The sequence below is a fragment of the Protopterus annectens genome, chromosome 6.part0 (assembly GCF_019279795.1).
Source record: "Protopterus annectens isolate FY-2018-M chromosome 6.part0, PAN1.0, whole genome shotgun sequence".
Taxonomy (NCBI): domain Eukaryota; kingdom Metazoa; phylum Chordata; order Ceratodontiformes; family Protopteridae; genus Protopterus; species Protopterus annectens.
In genome coordinates, this window is record NC_056737.1 from 490367358 (window position 1) to 490384339 (window position 16982).

The following is a 16982-nucleotide window of genomic DNA, read 5'->3' on the forward strand; positions in this document are numbered from 1 at the left end:
ATGTCTGATGAAGCAGTAGTGATTAATGCGAAAGCGCTCACTGTCGAATACAATTGTTGGTTTGCCTATTTGCGTTGCCTCACCTATCTTTGCTACATTACAGTTTATGGTCGTATTGATTGAGGTATTTACCTGGCTTTACTAGGCTGTTTTGTGCTTTGTGATTAGTAGAACAATAAAGATCCAGAAGGAGCCGGAGTGTAAGAAAATATTGCTGCTGTAGATGGGTCGTGATGTACAGAAAGCAGAAACCTTTTAATCCATACTCTTAAATACTTAATTTCCTCATGTTTCCATAAATATGGCTTTTGCTGAACCAATTTGTGTGTGGGTACATAGTTTACAGCTACAGCCTTTGCTTTATCTTCATTAATTTTTTATCCCGAAGAAACTGGAACAGTCTCAAAATGTTCCATAACACTGCAATGCCATTTTCTAGTTCCATTGGGTACAAAATAATGTCATCTGCAAATAAAATCAACTTTTCTTGACCACCATACCAATTGTGTCCTTATTTTCTTTGCCAGTGGTTCTAAATATAACACAAATAAAGAGGAAAGAGGACACACCTACCTGGTTCCTCTGTTCAGACACAACTTATCAGAGAGGAATTTTTCCCACGTTGACGTTTGCTTCCAATCCCTCATATATCCTTCTAGTTAACCTTATTGTATCAGGAAATACAAATGCTTCATTTGCCCTACTCATAAAATCCCAAGTTACTCTGCCAATTGCTTTCTCTGCATCAAGACCCACAGACAGCAGCAGTATTTTCTTACATTCTGCTTCAGTTTTGAATAATAATTGTTCTGTTAATGTTGTCAGATGTTTGTGTCCCCTCGACAAAACCACATTACTCCATATCTATCAATTTTGGCATCAACTTTGCCATTCTTTTAGCCGCTATAGATGTAAACACTTTATAATTAAGGTTTAAAACTGAAATGGGCCTATATAAAGCTGGATCTGATAGATCTTTACCATCTTTAGGTATTACAGCCACAACATCTTTTTTTTCCAGAATGTTGGTGCCTCCCCTCCTTTTAAAATGCTGTTAAACCAAAACATTCCAGATCTTTAACACTTTCTTCCCTCCTAGCTTTCAAACTTCCACCAGAATGCCATCTGTTAATGGAGAATTCCCTGCAGATTGGTTATGTATGCATCACAATTTTTATCTCATCTCTTCCCATCTTAAATGTTAATTGTTCAGCCTCCTCTTCTTCTACCTTGGTATATTTAAGTCTTCCATAAATATTTCCATTAGTGCTTTTTCTTGATTCCACACTTGTCTGCTTTATGCAAATTTTCATAAAATTTCCAAAATATCTCTAAAAGATCTGTGGTTATTTTTCTTCTCATTGGCTCATTAAGTTTGGTAAAAGCCCTCTCCACTTTCTGTTGATTAAGTTGTGAAAACAGTTTTTGTACTCTGGAGTTATCAAAAAACAGTTAACAGCAATCTTTCTAAACTCATGCATATTATCCACGTATTCCCTTATTTTCTCTTTAGCACTCTGCAACCTCTTCTTTTTCTGTGAAATTTCCCTTATTCTGTAATACTTTAACCTTTGTCAGCTCCTCTAAATAATTCTTGTTACTTCTTAACCAGATCTATTTTTCTTTTTTTGTTCCTGCCGTATTTTTAAACTTCACTTTCATTTTATCCCACTCACAAGCTATAACTTTTGGAGTACTTTTTACCTGAATAATTTCCACTACCCATCCCTTAAATTCCTCTTTTTTTAACCGGTAGGTAGGGAAGCACCAGTGTCTCATCTTTGCTTAGTTACCTTGCATTTTTATCTTACTAGTTATTGGTGCGTGATCTGAAATAGTTATTGGATATGTGTCAAAGTTATCAATTAAACACACATGTTCCTCTAAAATATTATTATTGTCTAGTGTAGCCCAATTATATACCTTGGGAAATAATATGTACATTCTCTTGGAGTTCCTACTAATGAATTCACATTTTTCTTCACTGGTATTTTCACAAATTTCTTTGAAAATCTACCCTGCTTTGGTATATTTTCCCTTTTAGGAATTCCACTAGCCATTAATATAAGTACTCTTAGTTTTCTTTTTCCCTGATATTCTGCTGAATATCCATCTTGAAATCCTTTCTTTAATCAAATTCACATGCTCACTTCTTTACAAATATGTGTCCTGTACCATTGCTTTTTGCAGTCTGAATTTCTTAATATAATTTAATATTCTTTCCTTTTTACAGTCAAAAAAGAGAATTCGATGTACAAAACAACCAGTAATCCAAGCAAAGAAGGGCCAAATGGGCAAAAACAGAGATTAAATCTTTAATACACAGAGGCTAAAACACATACATGAATGTTAAACATGGCATTTTTGTTTCTAAGACTTCTTCAGATGCATTAAATAAAGTTTCTACTACACTATATTTATAATGACATCAATAAATCACTGACCAGTAGGAATTTAACATTAATTAAAATACACTTATAAGTCACATGTATAAATACAACTAAATGTTTGTACATCTAAAAAAACTTTTGCATCTAAAAACTAATTGAAGCTTCATCAAAATTAAAAGCCATAGTAAGTAACTAAATATATACCTTTGTTAAAATAGGAAAAAATAAAATAACTTAAATCAAAACAAATAAACTAACGCAGCATTGCCATCTAGTGTCCTTATAGAATTTGTACAGCATAAATGCAATATAAAATAGAGCCAGCATGGTATAAACACACCATTAATAATATCTTTAACATAATATTAAATGAAACAAATAACAGAAAAATAAAAAGCAGTACTGTCTTATAACACTGCAAGTTTGTACTTATCTCAGCTTGTAATACAATTGTAGGTATACAACAGCTAACCAAACAGCTCAAATATTCAGCTATTCAGCAAAAATAAATTCAGAGGTAAGTGACCAAGACTTATCAGTGCAGAGAAGCCCTAGGCTAAGAGTTCCACACCAAATATCAATGAAGTGAGGAATAATAACCCCCACTTACTGCAGAGAGAGAGAGAGATCACAATATTCAGTGAAGCAAATAAATACACAGAAAAATAAAATGCAGTACTATCTTTAACACAATATTCAATGAAACAACAATAAAATAAAATACAGTACTATCTTATAACACTGCAAGTTTCCATTTATCTCAGCTTGTAATAAAGTCGATATAGCTGTGTAACAGCTACCAACCAGCTGAAATATTCAGCAGAAATAAATTCAGAGATAAGTGAGTAAGACTTATAAGCACAGAGCAACCCTCTAGGCTAAGAGTTCAACACCAAATATCAATGAAGTAAGAATAATAACACCGCCTTACTGCAGAGAGATAGATCACAATATTCATTGAAACAGATAAATACACAGAAAAATATAATGCAATACTATGTTTAACACAATATTCAGTGAAACAAATAACAGAAAAATAAAATGCAGACCTATCTTATAACACTGCAAGTTTGTACTTATCTCAGCTTGTAATAAAGTTGATGTAGGTATATAACAGCTAACCAAACAGCTCAACTATTCAGCTATTCAACAGAAAAAAGAAAGTATACACACATTTTCTCTTTCTGTTTGCCGGGAAAGATCAGTTTGTTCTTGGTAGTGGGGAATTTTTAATTCCTGCCTCAGTGGCTTCCATTCTGCATCAGTGATATCCACTCAGTGACCTTTCCTTTTGATTTTTCTTGCTAACTTTCTAGTGTATAGATAGCTTTATTTGTTATAGATAATGGCCCCTCCAGTCAGCATTTGCCATCCTACAAGGGACTCCCTAGTGGCAAGGGAGTGAATGGGCTGAAGAATGACAGTTGAAGGTTTGGTGCTTGGAAGGCACAAAAACTGATGCAGGAAAAAGTAATTTTAAATGAGTTTTTCCCTTCCATGCCTCCTGACCATCATGCTTATCACCTCCGTGCCTTTCTCTCAGCATGGCTATTTCTCAGTGAGGGCAAAAGCTGACCCTTATAGCAACCATCCATGCTGCCACGGAGGTGTGATCTTTTGCCTTTGGCAACATTCCACATTTAGCACATTTTATGGCCCTCACTCACACCCTTTTAGCTGAGATGAGCAATTCTGTTACATAGGGTCATCATATTCCCTCCTGCTTTGTATATGTGCTCCTACATATACCTATAAGGGTTTCCATCAATTGCTTGTGATTGCCAAGCCCACACCTCTGATCCTTCGGCCATTGGTGTTTTGCGAGCCTTCGGTTACACGTGAGCATTAGCCATCCAAAAGCCACCATTTCCCTCCACCCGGATGGGCAGGCTGGCAAAGGAGCTGAACACCACCTTCCCTACCCATCTCTTGTAACACCTTTGTTGCCATTTGAACAGAGGTTGTCTGAGTTGTGGTCAAGGCTTCAACCTCTTATGCCATAAAGAAAGGGCAGTTGTTTATAATTTGTCTGAATGTGCTTTGGTAATGGCTAGGGGTTTGCTTAAATATGTGGTGTATGCATGCCTTTTGTGTGAGGGCTTCCAAAAATTTACAGAATGCTGATTGGTGGTAAAGATAAACCTAACCAAGGACCCATTTTGGAACAATGTCTTATAGGGCATGTGGTATGGTAAAAACCTATCTTTTACATCTGTGTGGGTCACTTCCAGATGAATCCTAGATACTTTTCAGCTTTTATTCTGTTCCTCAATGGCCCCTCTGTCCATCTATCTTTCCCTTGTTGAAGTTTGTTGCAAGCTGGGTAAGTGTGTATTTGCAGCATCATTTTTTATTTGAAGCACTTTTATTTGCTAATCAGGTTAGAACACTGATCCACATGGATTTATCATCAGGCTTAGCCTGGGAAAGAAAATGAAGTAGAAATTGGAGACATCAGTTGTTCAATTTTGGTCAAATAATAACAGCATTGTGTAAGAGGTGATATTGGTAATACGTTTTTGCTATAGAATGTAGTTAACTGAAATAAACAAGTGTACTTGATATATGTACAGATGATTAAAGCATGTATGTAAAATTAACTTGATTGCCTGTGTCAGAGGTATCCTACTTACATTTTGCTAGATTTTGAAGGTGTTAATTTACAACTGGAGAATTTTATGACTTCTAAAGGTATGTGTGCATTTACTTTGCTGTGGATTCAAGCACCCAAGAGTTTGTCCATCTTTCATTGTTCTTGTGTTATGTAACTTAATCATCTGATAGTAGCAGAAATAAAAGGGTGAGAGGGAATAAAGTTAAGAAATAGATGAGTTGATAAGCTAGTGTTCAGATGAAGCTTATTACGGTAATTGAGGAACTGGTATTTAAGTAATTGTATGTATGCTTTGTTGGTCTTCTCAACAACTACTACCTGATAACGTAACACCAGCATTATCTAAGAATGAAGGTTCTAATCATTGACAGTATCTGGTCGTTTATTTAGGATTCGGGATTGTGATGTGATTTTGATGGCTGGTAGAAATCGTGGTTGCTTATACTCGGCTCCCTATGTGGATGAATATGGAGAAACTGATCCAGGTCTCAAGTAAGTCTTTTTTTCTGCTAAAAGAAATTTGGGGAAGAAAGAACATTTGTCAAACTTTACTTTTTGTTGGGCTTTTAGATAAGTAGATAGTAGTGGTTGCACAGTGTAGAAGCTTGAAAATAAAATAGTTGTACTTTCCTCTAAAGTTTTTTTTTGGCAAATAAGTTGTTAATTATGGAGCCAGACCAAATCCTGAAATTAAATAATTGATTTTTCATTTTATTAAGTTTTATTCGAACATACAGTTAGTATTTTGACTATAAGTATTTGAAGACTTGCCAGAGATGATGATTTTTCAGAAATTCTTGGTAATACAGTTATTGATGTGTATAGGAGATAAGACTATATGGTAGTGTCTGTACAGTTGAAGTGGTTATTCTGCATGCATAATCAAAATCTATGGAATACACCAGACTTAAACACCAATTTTTTGTAACTTGTGCATCTTTTGAGAGGAATGCCTTAGTTACCAATTTACCACTTGTCAGTACTTCACATAATGTAGACAGTGCTGCTTTGGCATTGTCCTTCAAAGCACTTTTCCTTCAGGTTTGTCATCCAGCAGTGAAGGTGGTCCAGGAAAGGAAGTTATTCTTTCCTCTCATCTATTTATTTATTTATTTGTATGCATGCATGCATGCATGCATAAGTAAATAAGAACACATTTTGTCTTTACTTGCTTGATTTTGCCTGTAGCAGGGGTCTCAAACTCAAGTAACCATGAAGACTGCAAGAGGACAGGCATGCACAAAGGACCACAGTCTCCATAGTAAAAGTGAATGATGGTCTTTTCAGCTAGGAATGTATTGTAGCTTGTTAATTGTAATTATGTTACATGAGGGCCATGAGTTTTGACTTCCCTGATTTTAAGATTACAAATCCAGTTTGCGATATTTTCACTGTAAAATATCATGCTTCTTTAGGAATATTCCTTAGAACAAGACATGACTGCGTAGGACATATTTTTGTTTGAGTTTAATGATCCCTTGTTGACTATTTTTTGTCTGATTCATCATGTGGGTTATCGCATGCGGTCAAATTCGACCTTGGCGTCTATATTAAAGTATTGGATCTGACAACTCTGATTCCTCGCTTACCCACAGATGTTCATAGGTTCATAGGTTCATACTAGGCTATCTGCCCGAGGGCATTTACAAGCCTAGCCCATCGTTTTGTGGCTTATGCCACCCCTTTAGTATGGGGAACTATACCCATTATTTTGCTGTGCCTCTGTCGAGCAGTGACACTGAGGTAATCCCTGGGGTATATCTGCGATCTCCCATCCATTGGTCAAGATTTCTCTTGAACAAGGCCAGCGAGGTGCTCTGCCTCACATGTACCGGGATTTTGTTCCACAGCATAGGGAGTCTTTGGGTGATGAATCTATCCCTCCAGCACGTCCTATTAATAGCCGTGTCAAGGTTTAAGTCTCCGCCCTTGTGGCTCTGATGATCTAGATTTTTGAGGTGAAGCATATTCATCAAATCTGGGTTTGACATGGCCTTGTATGTTAGGCAAAGGTCACCTCTGAGCAAGCGTGGCGACTGAATAGAGCTGGAGTTCTTTCAGTCGGGCAGCATAGGACAGATTTTTGAGACCCTTTATCCTTTTGGTGAGGAACTTTTGTGGCCTCTCCAGCTGCTGCAAGTGTCGGGTCAGATACATTCTGAATGGGGCATTATACTCAATCATTGGTCTGATGAGTGATGAGTAAAGGGAGACTATGACCTCCCTTGATCTAGATGAGAATCCCTTCATGATAAGGTGGGCAATGTAGAAGGTCTTCCTAACTACTTTAGCTACATGGGTGTCGAATGACAGACTACTATCAACCTGGGTCCCCAGGTCCCTGATAACTTCTTCTGTGCTCAGTGGATTGCCACCTATTTGGTAGCTAGGGGTAACCTTGTTTTTCCCGAAGGGTATGACTATGCATTTTTTGGGATTTAACTTTAGGCCGTGGCTCTGGCACCAGTTATCCGTTTCTGTGAGACCCTTCTGAAGGATATCTGTGTCAGATGTGCTTTCTACTATGGCCAGTTTGCAGTCATCTGCAAACTTTGTCAGCCATAACCCTCCTGTGTTTGCTTGTACTTGGAAAAGTAGATGCCAAACAAGAGTGGGCCCAGGACTGAGCCCTGTGGGACACCACTTGTGACAGGCTTTGAGTCTGACATGGCGCCAGCAACTCTGACCCTGTGGGTTCTGTCACTCAGCCAGTTTGCAACCCATCTTGTGATGTATGGGTTGACATTTAAGCTGATGAGTTTTTCAATGATACCCGAGTGGGGTATTGTATCGAAGGCCTTAGCCAGATCGAGGTAGGCTGTATGGACTGCCTTTCCTCATCAATGGCTTTGGTGACTGTTTCAAAAAGTCAACCAAGTTTAAAAGGCATGATCTGCCTTTGACAAAGCCAAACTGGGTTGGATCCAAAGTCTGCAAATTCCCTATGTCTTTATTTATGAGGTCCATTATGATCCTCTCCATGGCTTTGCAGATAAGGCTTGTCAAGCTAATGGGCGGTAATTTCCAGGGTCGGTGGAGGCACCGCCTTTGTGAAGTGGTACCACAGTTGCAGTGCGCCACTCCTGGGTACGTATCCAGAGGTAAGACTTTGATTAAACAGCTGTCCTAGCTGTGGGTTTAATTCCTCATTGAGTTCATGGAGCACACAGCCGGGGACACCATCAGGTCCCATGGATGCTGTGTTTTTGCTTTGGAGAGAGCAGTTCTCACTTGGGCTGGAGATGTTTGGGGGCTGCAATCGTTTGGTATAGATATCTCTCCTTTTGGGGAGGAGGGAGAAGTTTGCACTGAACCTGTCAGCCAGTATGTTGGCAATGTCTGTAGGATCAGTAATCTTCACATCATTTTGAACTAGCTCTGAGCATATCTGGGAGTTTCCTCCCAGGTTTCTAATATAGCTAAAGAAGGCCTTATGATTGTCTTTTGAGTCTTTAGCTATTTTTCTCTCGAAATTTGCTTTGGATGATTTTATGAGAGCTCTTAGTTTTTTACTTATAGTGATCAAGGGTGTCTTACCTTTTAAGGATTTTGCTCTATCTTGTAGTAGCTTCCTCCTTTGAGTTTGTTTATGGCTGGGGTCCACCAGACTGGACGCTTGCCTTTGGTACAAAAAGTCTTTGTTTTGCTTGGGATTGCCTTATCCATGCAGTCCTGCAGGTGCTGGTAGAAGGCATTTGTAAGTGATTCAGCGGCTTGAGTACTGTTTTCCCCGGCTCGGGGCCTTAAAGGAGACCACACTAGTCTTTAGAAGTGTGAAGGCGGCTTTGGAGAAGTTCTTTACTGTGGTCTTTTTTATTTCAGGTGGGGGTGGGATGAGGACCTCCAGCGAGATTAGTTTGTGGTCTGATCTCACCAGTGAGGGGTACACCTCCGGTGTTGAACATTGTGCTCCCATGTTCGTGATGATGAGATCAAGTATGTTATCTCCTCTTGTGGGGATGGTGACTAGTTGTTCCATGGCATTTGAGTTTATGAATTCCAGGAACTTTTGGGCTAGGGTGTTTGGGCTTGAGTAGTGTTCCCAGTCTATATTAGGGTAATTGAAGTCACCTAGTATGATGGTGTTTGGTGATACATTTATCCCCTCTAATGTCCTTCAAGAATGCAACTGCAGTCATAACATGTGGGTTGTCCTGCCTCAGGCAGCCCTCGGTCGGCCGGATTCCAAAGTCTGGGTCCGACGTCGGCTGATGTCGCATTTCTCTCCGACGTCAGAGCGGCTGGAGTATATAAGCATCAGCCGACACCATTTTCTTCAGTCTTTCTTGCCGCGCGGTGCCCGAAGCAGAAGCAGTTCGCAAGTGCCGGTCGGTCAGCTCCTGTATTCTACAATACCGAAGTCATCAAAAAAGCTAAGTACCCCGTTGGGGACCTTTTCTTGCTTCAGCCGATGTCAGAAATTACTGAAAAAGTTAACAATTGTCTTTTTTGTGGTAAACAAATACCTCATAAGGATTTCCACTCTTACTGCCTCCCTTGCCTGGGCCCAGACCACGACGTCTCGGCCTGTGTAGCCTGTGCTCGCTTCAACAAGCGCACTCTCAGGTGCCGGGCGGAGTTCGCTGAAGACTTTTTCGGCGATAAATTTGCTTACACCATGCCATCGGATCTTCCGACATCGCAAACTCCCAAAAAGCGAAAAGACCGGGACCGACATCCTCGGCCCGCGTCTACCACCGACTCCACGCCAAAACCTAGCGCAAGTGTTCCGGTTCCCTCTGAGACGGTCTCTCCACCGCTCCGAACCGAAGACACCGCATTACCGACGACTCCGATTCCAGACATTACTCCGACGCCAGTTATAGATTTTCCTCCAGATACCGAAACCGAGGAAATGCCCGAGACCATTGCTGTAGACAAGGTCACTCCTGCACGTGGAGCTGCCAGGCCTCCTATGGCCATGTCTATTAAGGCCTACACTAGGGCTAAGGCAGCCAGCAAAACAAAGCATATTACTTCTAAATCCTTACCTCAGCCGACTCCGGAGACACAAATTATGTCCATGGCTGCTGATTTAATTTCCATGATTAGAGGTTCGCAGACCCATCCTGAGAGAGCATCCCAGCCTCCTCCTGATAAAAGGCCCCGGGTTGAACCCTCTGACCCTACTCCTTCAGATGAAGACTCTGAGGGCTCTGTCCACTCTGATAGCCAGGAAGAGCTCTTCCAGACCTATGAGGACTCAGATGCAGAAGATTCCATACCTTCGGCTTCCCCTCCTGAGGATATTTCTTTTGGGGAAGTTCTGCATACCATGAGGGAACATTTCAAGTGGCAGGGCCAGGAATATTCTGATTCCAGGAAACGCCTTAGGACTTTCCTTAAGAAGCCTCAGCACAGGCCCTTAGCTATTCCTCCTGTACTTGATGTTCTGGATGATTTGTATTCTGATTCTAGTGCTACCCCTGATACTCTCCCTCCTGCACCAGCCAAGCCTGACAGGTATTACAGGGTCCCAGAAACTCATTCCCATTTATTCAGGGCCCATACTATTGATTTGGAAACTATTTCACAGGGGCCTAAAGGAGTTTCAGCCTCCACTTCAAAAAATCCTTTGCCCTCCAACAGGGAAGCAAGGTCTTTAGAGAGATGGGGTAAAAAGGTTTACACATCCAATACCTTATCTATGAGAGCTTTAAATTGCCTTTTTCATATGTTCCAATATCAGGATTATCTCTTAGAAGATTTACAAAAAACACTAGCTTCTCCTGATCCTTTAGACAGGAAGACTTTGCAGGAAGCTGTACATAACACTCAGCAAGTAAGCAATCACTTCCTGCAGTGTGGATATGATGCACTGGAAGCTTCATGTAGGGCAGCTATGACAGGGGCAGTGATGCGTAGACATGCTTGGTTAAAAGATCAACCTCTACCAGATCATGTAAAAGCAAAACTTCTGGATGCACCTTTGGAAAAGAACAAGCTTTTTGGTGCAAATGCTAAGGATGTGCTAAAGACCATCGAAGAAAAAGCAAAATCGGTTCAAACTGTAAAGGATTTCCTCCAGGTTCAACCCCCCAGATTCAGTAGGAATTGGCCTTCAAAAAACTGGTCCTTTCCTAATCCAGAAAAGTTTCAAAGGGGTAAGAACAGACGTGGCTGAGGAAGAGGCCAATACAGAGGCCCTTACAGGGGACGTCAATGCCAGCCAGGAAACCAAAGAGGTGACGCAGGGGTTTCTCCTGCCCAACAACCACAATCTCAATGACTTTCCTCTACTACCACCTACCAGGGAACAACTAGAAGCTCCCTTGGGCGGGAAATTATCTCTGTTTGCAGAAAACTGGCACAGACTGACAAAGGACAAATGGATTTTGGACATTATAGACTGTGAGGGTACAGGTTTCATTTTCATACCTTACCAAGAAAACAAGGCATGCCAAATCTACCACAACATCAAAGGGCAGAGGCTATCAAGCAAATCTGTCTGCTAACTCAAATGAAAGCAATAGAAAGAGTTCCACAACAAGAACAAGAACAGGGGTTTTACTCAAGACTGTTCCTTGTTCCAAGAAAAGAAACTCAATGGAGACCAATACTGGACTTGTCCGCATTAAACACCTTTCTCATAGTACCAAAGTTCAAAATGCTGACTCTACAGCAACTCCTTCCCATGCTGGGCAAGGAGTCGTGGCTGATTACTCTGGACCTCAAGGAGGCATACCTGCATGTCCCTATCAGACACAGTTGCAGAAGATACCTCAGATTTCTTGCAGGGCCAGAGCATTATCAATTCTCAGCATTGCCATTTGGCTTATCTACTGCCCAGAGTGTTTACAAAATGCCTGGCTTCAGTAATTGCTCATTGCAGGCTCCAGGGTATACAAATGTACCCGTACCTGGACGACTGCCTCATACAAGCGGACGACAAATTGATGTTGACAAAAAATCTGGAATATGTCATACGATTACTTCAAGCTCTGGGATACACAGTCAACTTCCAAAAGTCAAGACTGCAGCCATCCCAGCAAATAATCTTCTTAGGAGCCAAACTAGACACAGCCTCTCAAATGGCTTACCTGACAGAAGACAAGCAAGAGAAGTTAACTCAATACTTCAAAGGTTTAGCAAAACTCACCCAGATGACTGCAAGGAGATTCCTACAGGCCCTGGGTTACATGGCATCCTGCATTCTACTGGTTCCATTAGCAAAACTACACATGAGAAAGCTTCAATGGTACCTAAAAAGCGTTTGGTCTCAGCACAGCAACAACTTGGAGACAATCATACCACTCATTCCATGCTTACAAAAGGAATTCCTATGGTGGGCCTCGGTGAGCCAGGAAAACACAGGTTTGTCATTCAAAAAACCACAGATAACACAGACCATGACTACAAACGCCTCAGACCTCGGATGGGGGGCGCACATGGAAGGCAGGTGTATACAAGGACAATGGTCTCCAAAGGAAACACATCTGCATATAAATCAAAAGGAAATGCTGGCAGTAATGCATGCTATCGAGGCTTTTCAAAACCAACTCCAGCAAGGTCACTTAATGATACGGACAGACAACACCACTGTGATGTGGTACATAAGCAGGGGGCACTCACTCTTACCCCCTTTGCAGACTGACAATGCAGCTTTGGGAGAAATCACTGAGTCTAAACATCCAGTTACAATCACAATTTGTTCCAGGAAAAGACAATGTGTTGGCGGACAGCCTAAGCAGGAATTTCACAGATCCACACGAATGGAGGTTGCATCCGAAGGCTTTCAGACAACTCACTTCGACATGGGGCAAGCCAGAAGTGGACCTATTTGCCTCTCACCTCAATCATCTACTACCAAAATTTTGCACAAGGACATACCATCCAAAGGCTTGGAAAACAGATGCTCTTTCATTCAACTGGAACTCCCTAGCAATCTATGCATTCCCACCTCTGCCACTGATGACCTCAGTATTGCTAAAGATCAAAGCAGAGAAGCCCAAGGGAATCATAATAGCTCCGGATTGGCCAAGACAACACTGGTACCCACTACTACGAAGCATATGTCACACCAGGAGGTGGGCTCTCCCTCAGTGGCCTCTACTTTTGACTCAGCACAATTTCAAAACACTGCATCCAAACCTTCAGACTCTGCAGCTAACAGCCTGGGAGGTCCCATAAATAAATTCAACTTATCTCTCTCCAAGGAAGTTCAGCGGATACTAACAGAGGCTCGAAGACCGTCCACCAGAAAGGTCTACTTAGCAAAGTGGAAAAGATTCAGCAATTGGAATACCAGCAAAGGGCATGATGCATCATTACTGAACATCCCACTTATCTTGGAATATTTGGCAGATATGTTACAGAGTGGCCTCTCATATTCTTCAATAAAAATACATGCATCTGCTATTTCAGCTAGATACAACACTGATCCTCCTGTTTTTTCTCACCCCTTACTAAGACAATTCCTCAGGGGAATCAAGAACATTAAGCCACCAAGAAAGGCCCCAGTGCCAGCCTGGGACCTCAATTTTGTCTTAGAAAAACTGACTCTACCTCCTTTTGAGCCAGCAGCTTCAGTTGACTTGCAATTTCTCTCATGGAAAACAGCCTTCCTGTTGGCAATTACCTCAGCAAGAAGGGTTTGAACTACAGGCCCTAATGGCAATACCACCCTTTATTATTTTCCACAGAGACAGGGTTTCATTAAGGACCAACCCTACCTTTATGCCAAAGGTGGTATCTAGGGTTTCTCTAAATCAAGCCATTCATCTGCCTGCTTTCTTCCCCAATCCTGAGAATAAGGGGGAAAGGCTTTTACATACCTTGGACATTCATAGACAACTTCGATACTACCTGGACAGAACCAAGGCCAGTAGGAAGTCTGAACAGCTTTTTGTAGCTTACGCCCCTGCAGTCCAAGGAAAAGCAATTTCAAAACAGACTATTTCTAAATGGATTTGTCATTGCATCAGATTCTGTTATTCCTTTCATGGAAAAACTGTTCCAGCCTATGTCAGACCACATTCCACCAGAGCTACAGCCACCTCTACAGCATTTTTAAGAGGGGTGCCTACAAAGGACATTCTAGAAGCTGCTACATGGAGCTCCGTGCATACATTCTCAAAACACTACAATCTCCCCCTATATTCCAGATCCAAATCAGGCTTTGCTTCGGCAGTCCTGCAGGGTTTGATTGCCACACCATCTCTTTCCTAGAGCATTCCTCCTCCCCCAGCTAAGCTATGGTATTCTACCCACATGTTATGACTGCAGTTGCATTCTTGAAGGACATAGTACAGTTTTGTACCTACCATAAATGTAGATGTCCGAGAGACATGCAACTGCAGTCGGGTTTTCCCTCCCTCCATACCCCTCTATGCTTAGGGTCCACTCCTATCCCCCTCACTCTTAGCTGGGGATATCTGTTGTGGTGTATTTGTTTTATTGCTCATGTATTTGTTTGGAATCCTGTTTATGTCTACCAATTTGATTACAGCCTTCCTTGGAGGGCACCTGGCATCTGGGGCAAGAAACACTGAAGAAAATGGCATTGGCTGATGCTTATATACTCCAGCCGCTCTGACGTCAGAGAGAAATGCGACATCAGCCGACGTCAGACCCAGACTTTGGAATCCGGCCGACCGAGGGCTGCCTGAGGCAGGACAACCCACATGTTATGACTGCAGTTGCATGTCTCTCAGACATCTACATTTATGGTAGGTACAAAACTGTACTTTCCCTACTCCTGACTGATTTACATCAGATTTTGTTTGCCACCTTTTTGACCAGATGTGTCCTTTAAGAACTCCAGCACATTCACAATAAGTGAAAGCTATTTTTTGCTGAAATCTTTATACCTCCCTTTTGTACTTTCTTATTGAATACTCCACAGTTAAAATAAACAGACAGTAGTTACATTGGCTTACATAGCGATTAACAATTACTTAGAACATATTTACAGATGAAGAACATAGTACATCAGTAGACAACTAGAATCTTTATCTGTGAAGTACATAACAGACATTAACAAATGTTACAATAAGAAGTTCCTGCTGTATAATAAGTACTAGGCTTATGAGCATTAAAGGAATGAAAGCGGTGACAAAACAAAGATCACAGATACTAGAGGAAGTGTAAAAATTGTTGTTGACTTGGGTAAATGAAAAACAGTTTGTTGGTGGTAGTATTTCAGAGGCCATCATATGTGGAGGCTGAGGCTTTTATTCCCTAACAAGTGTTCAGTTGTAATGAGACAAGTTTGTTCTGGAAAAAAATGCCCAACAGGACCTACGTCACTCGAGAGGAGAAGGCATTACCAGGGCACAAGCCAGTGGAGAACAGGGTAACTCTGCTGTTGTGTGGGAATGCAAGTGAGTACCAGTACCACAGTGAAACCCATGAGTTTTCAAGAAAAATAATGTGATAAAATGCAAGTTACATGTGATGTGGAGGGCTAAAGGTAAAGCTTAGCTCACCAGGCATTTCTTCACAGAATGGATGAACGAAATGTGTGGCCCATCTGTGAAAAAATATTTATCTCTGAAGGCTCTTCTTGTGTTGGGTAATGCTCCTGCTCACCCTCCAGGCTTGGAGGACAACTTGTTGGAGGAGTTTAACTTCACTGTGAGGTTCCTGCCTCCTAACACAACTCTTCTGATCCAGCCTGTGTACCAGCAGGTCATCTCTAATTTAAAAAAAACTGTGCACAGAGGCACTTTTCCAGAGGTGCTTTCTAGTGATCTCAAGTACAGAGTTGACCTTGAGATGATTCTGGAAAAAAAATATTTTCATATCCTCTAGTGCTAAATCTTATTGATAAGGCCTGGGGAGGGTGTCTCTCACAAGGCCATGAACTCTGCCTAGAAGAAAATATGTCAAGAAGCTGTAACGCAGAGGGACTTTGAAGGTTTTGAGACTGAGCCTAGGCCTATTGTTGAGGATATTGTGACTTTGGGGCAGTCCATGGGCCTGGAGGTCACTGCTGAAGATGTGGAGAAGTTAGTTGTGGAGCACAAAGAAGAGCTCAGCATGGAGGAGCTGCAGGAGCTTCAGAGGGAGCAGCAACAGGTAGTGACTGAGGAACTGTCTTCAGGTGAGGACAAGGTAACAGAGGATCTCCCCAGTTCAGTAATCAAGGAAATTTGTGCAAAATGGGTGGAAGTGCAAAACATTTTGAAAAATATTACCCTGACAAAGCTCTAGCAAGCCACAATATTAATTTGTTCAATGACCAATTTCCCACTTTAGAGGCATCTTGAAACGCAGGCAAAAACAAACATAATTGGATAGGTTTCTAGTGAAAAATTCAACCCAGTGAGTCTCAAGCAGCATTCAGTGGTGATAAGAGACAGAAAATAGAAGAGAAATAACCCCCAAAGGACGTTTGCCTGAAGTTTTTATGGAAGGGGTCTCTCCTTCCCAACAGTAACATCTCTCCTCCTCACCATCTTCTTCACCACCATCCCTTTAGGCCATGTACTGTTTATTGCTGAACTTATACTGTACAGTACTGTTTATTAGTAAAATACAACAGCTAAAGTGAAGTTTTACTGTTAGTGAACCTGTACTGTACAATGTTTGTTAGTAAAATACAACAGCTAAAGTGAAGTTATACAGTTTATTCGTAAACATATGCAGTTTATTAGTGCGCTTACACTGTTTATCAGTAAAATACAACTTCATTAATGCTTATAATGCTTTATAAAATGTGTATTTTCTCGGGGTCTGGAATGGATTAATTCAATTTGTTATTCCTTATGGGAAAAATTTGTTTTGGTACTCATTGTTTTTGCCACTCATCATGCCTCCTGGAACAAATTAACAATGAGTACCAAGGTAACACTGTGCTAATACTTTAGATAGGATAAAACCATTATTGATATATTGTGCTGTTTTCAGTGTACTACTTTATACACACACACACGTGCGTGTGTGTCTGTGTGTGTGTGTGTGTGTGTGTGTGTGTGATGGATTCACTTTATAATTTCGAAATACTGAATTTCTGTACTTCGAAATCATAAAGTCGA

At 41.1% G+C, this 16982-nt stretch overlaps 1 protein-coding gene across 1 annotated transcript in view; it reads left to right on the forward strand.

The window, feature by feature from the left end:
* The window catches only part of UBR1 (ubiquitin protein ligase E3 component n-recognin 1), a gene marked incomplete in the record, with an annotated part of 4571807 nt that overhangs the window by 4374869 nt on the left and 179956 nt on the right, over positions 1 to 16982 (forward strand). The window contains 1 exon segment of the mRNA XM_044074213.1: positions 5395 to 5496. Coding sequence (XP_043930148.1) covers positions 5395 to 5496 — 102 coding nt within the window.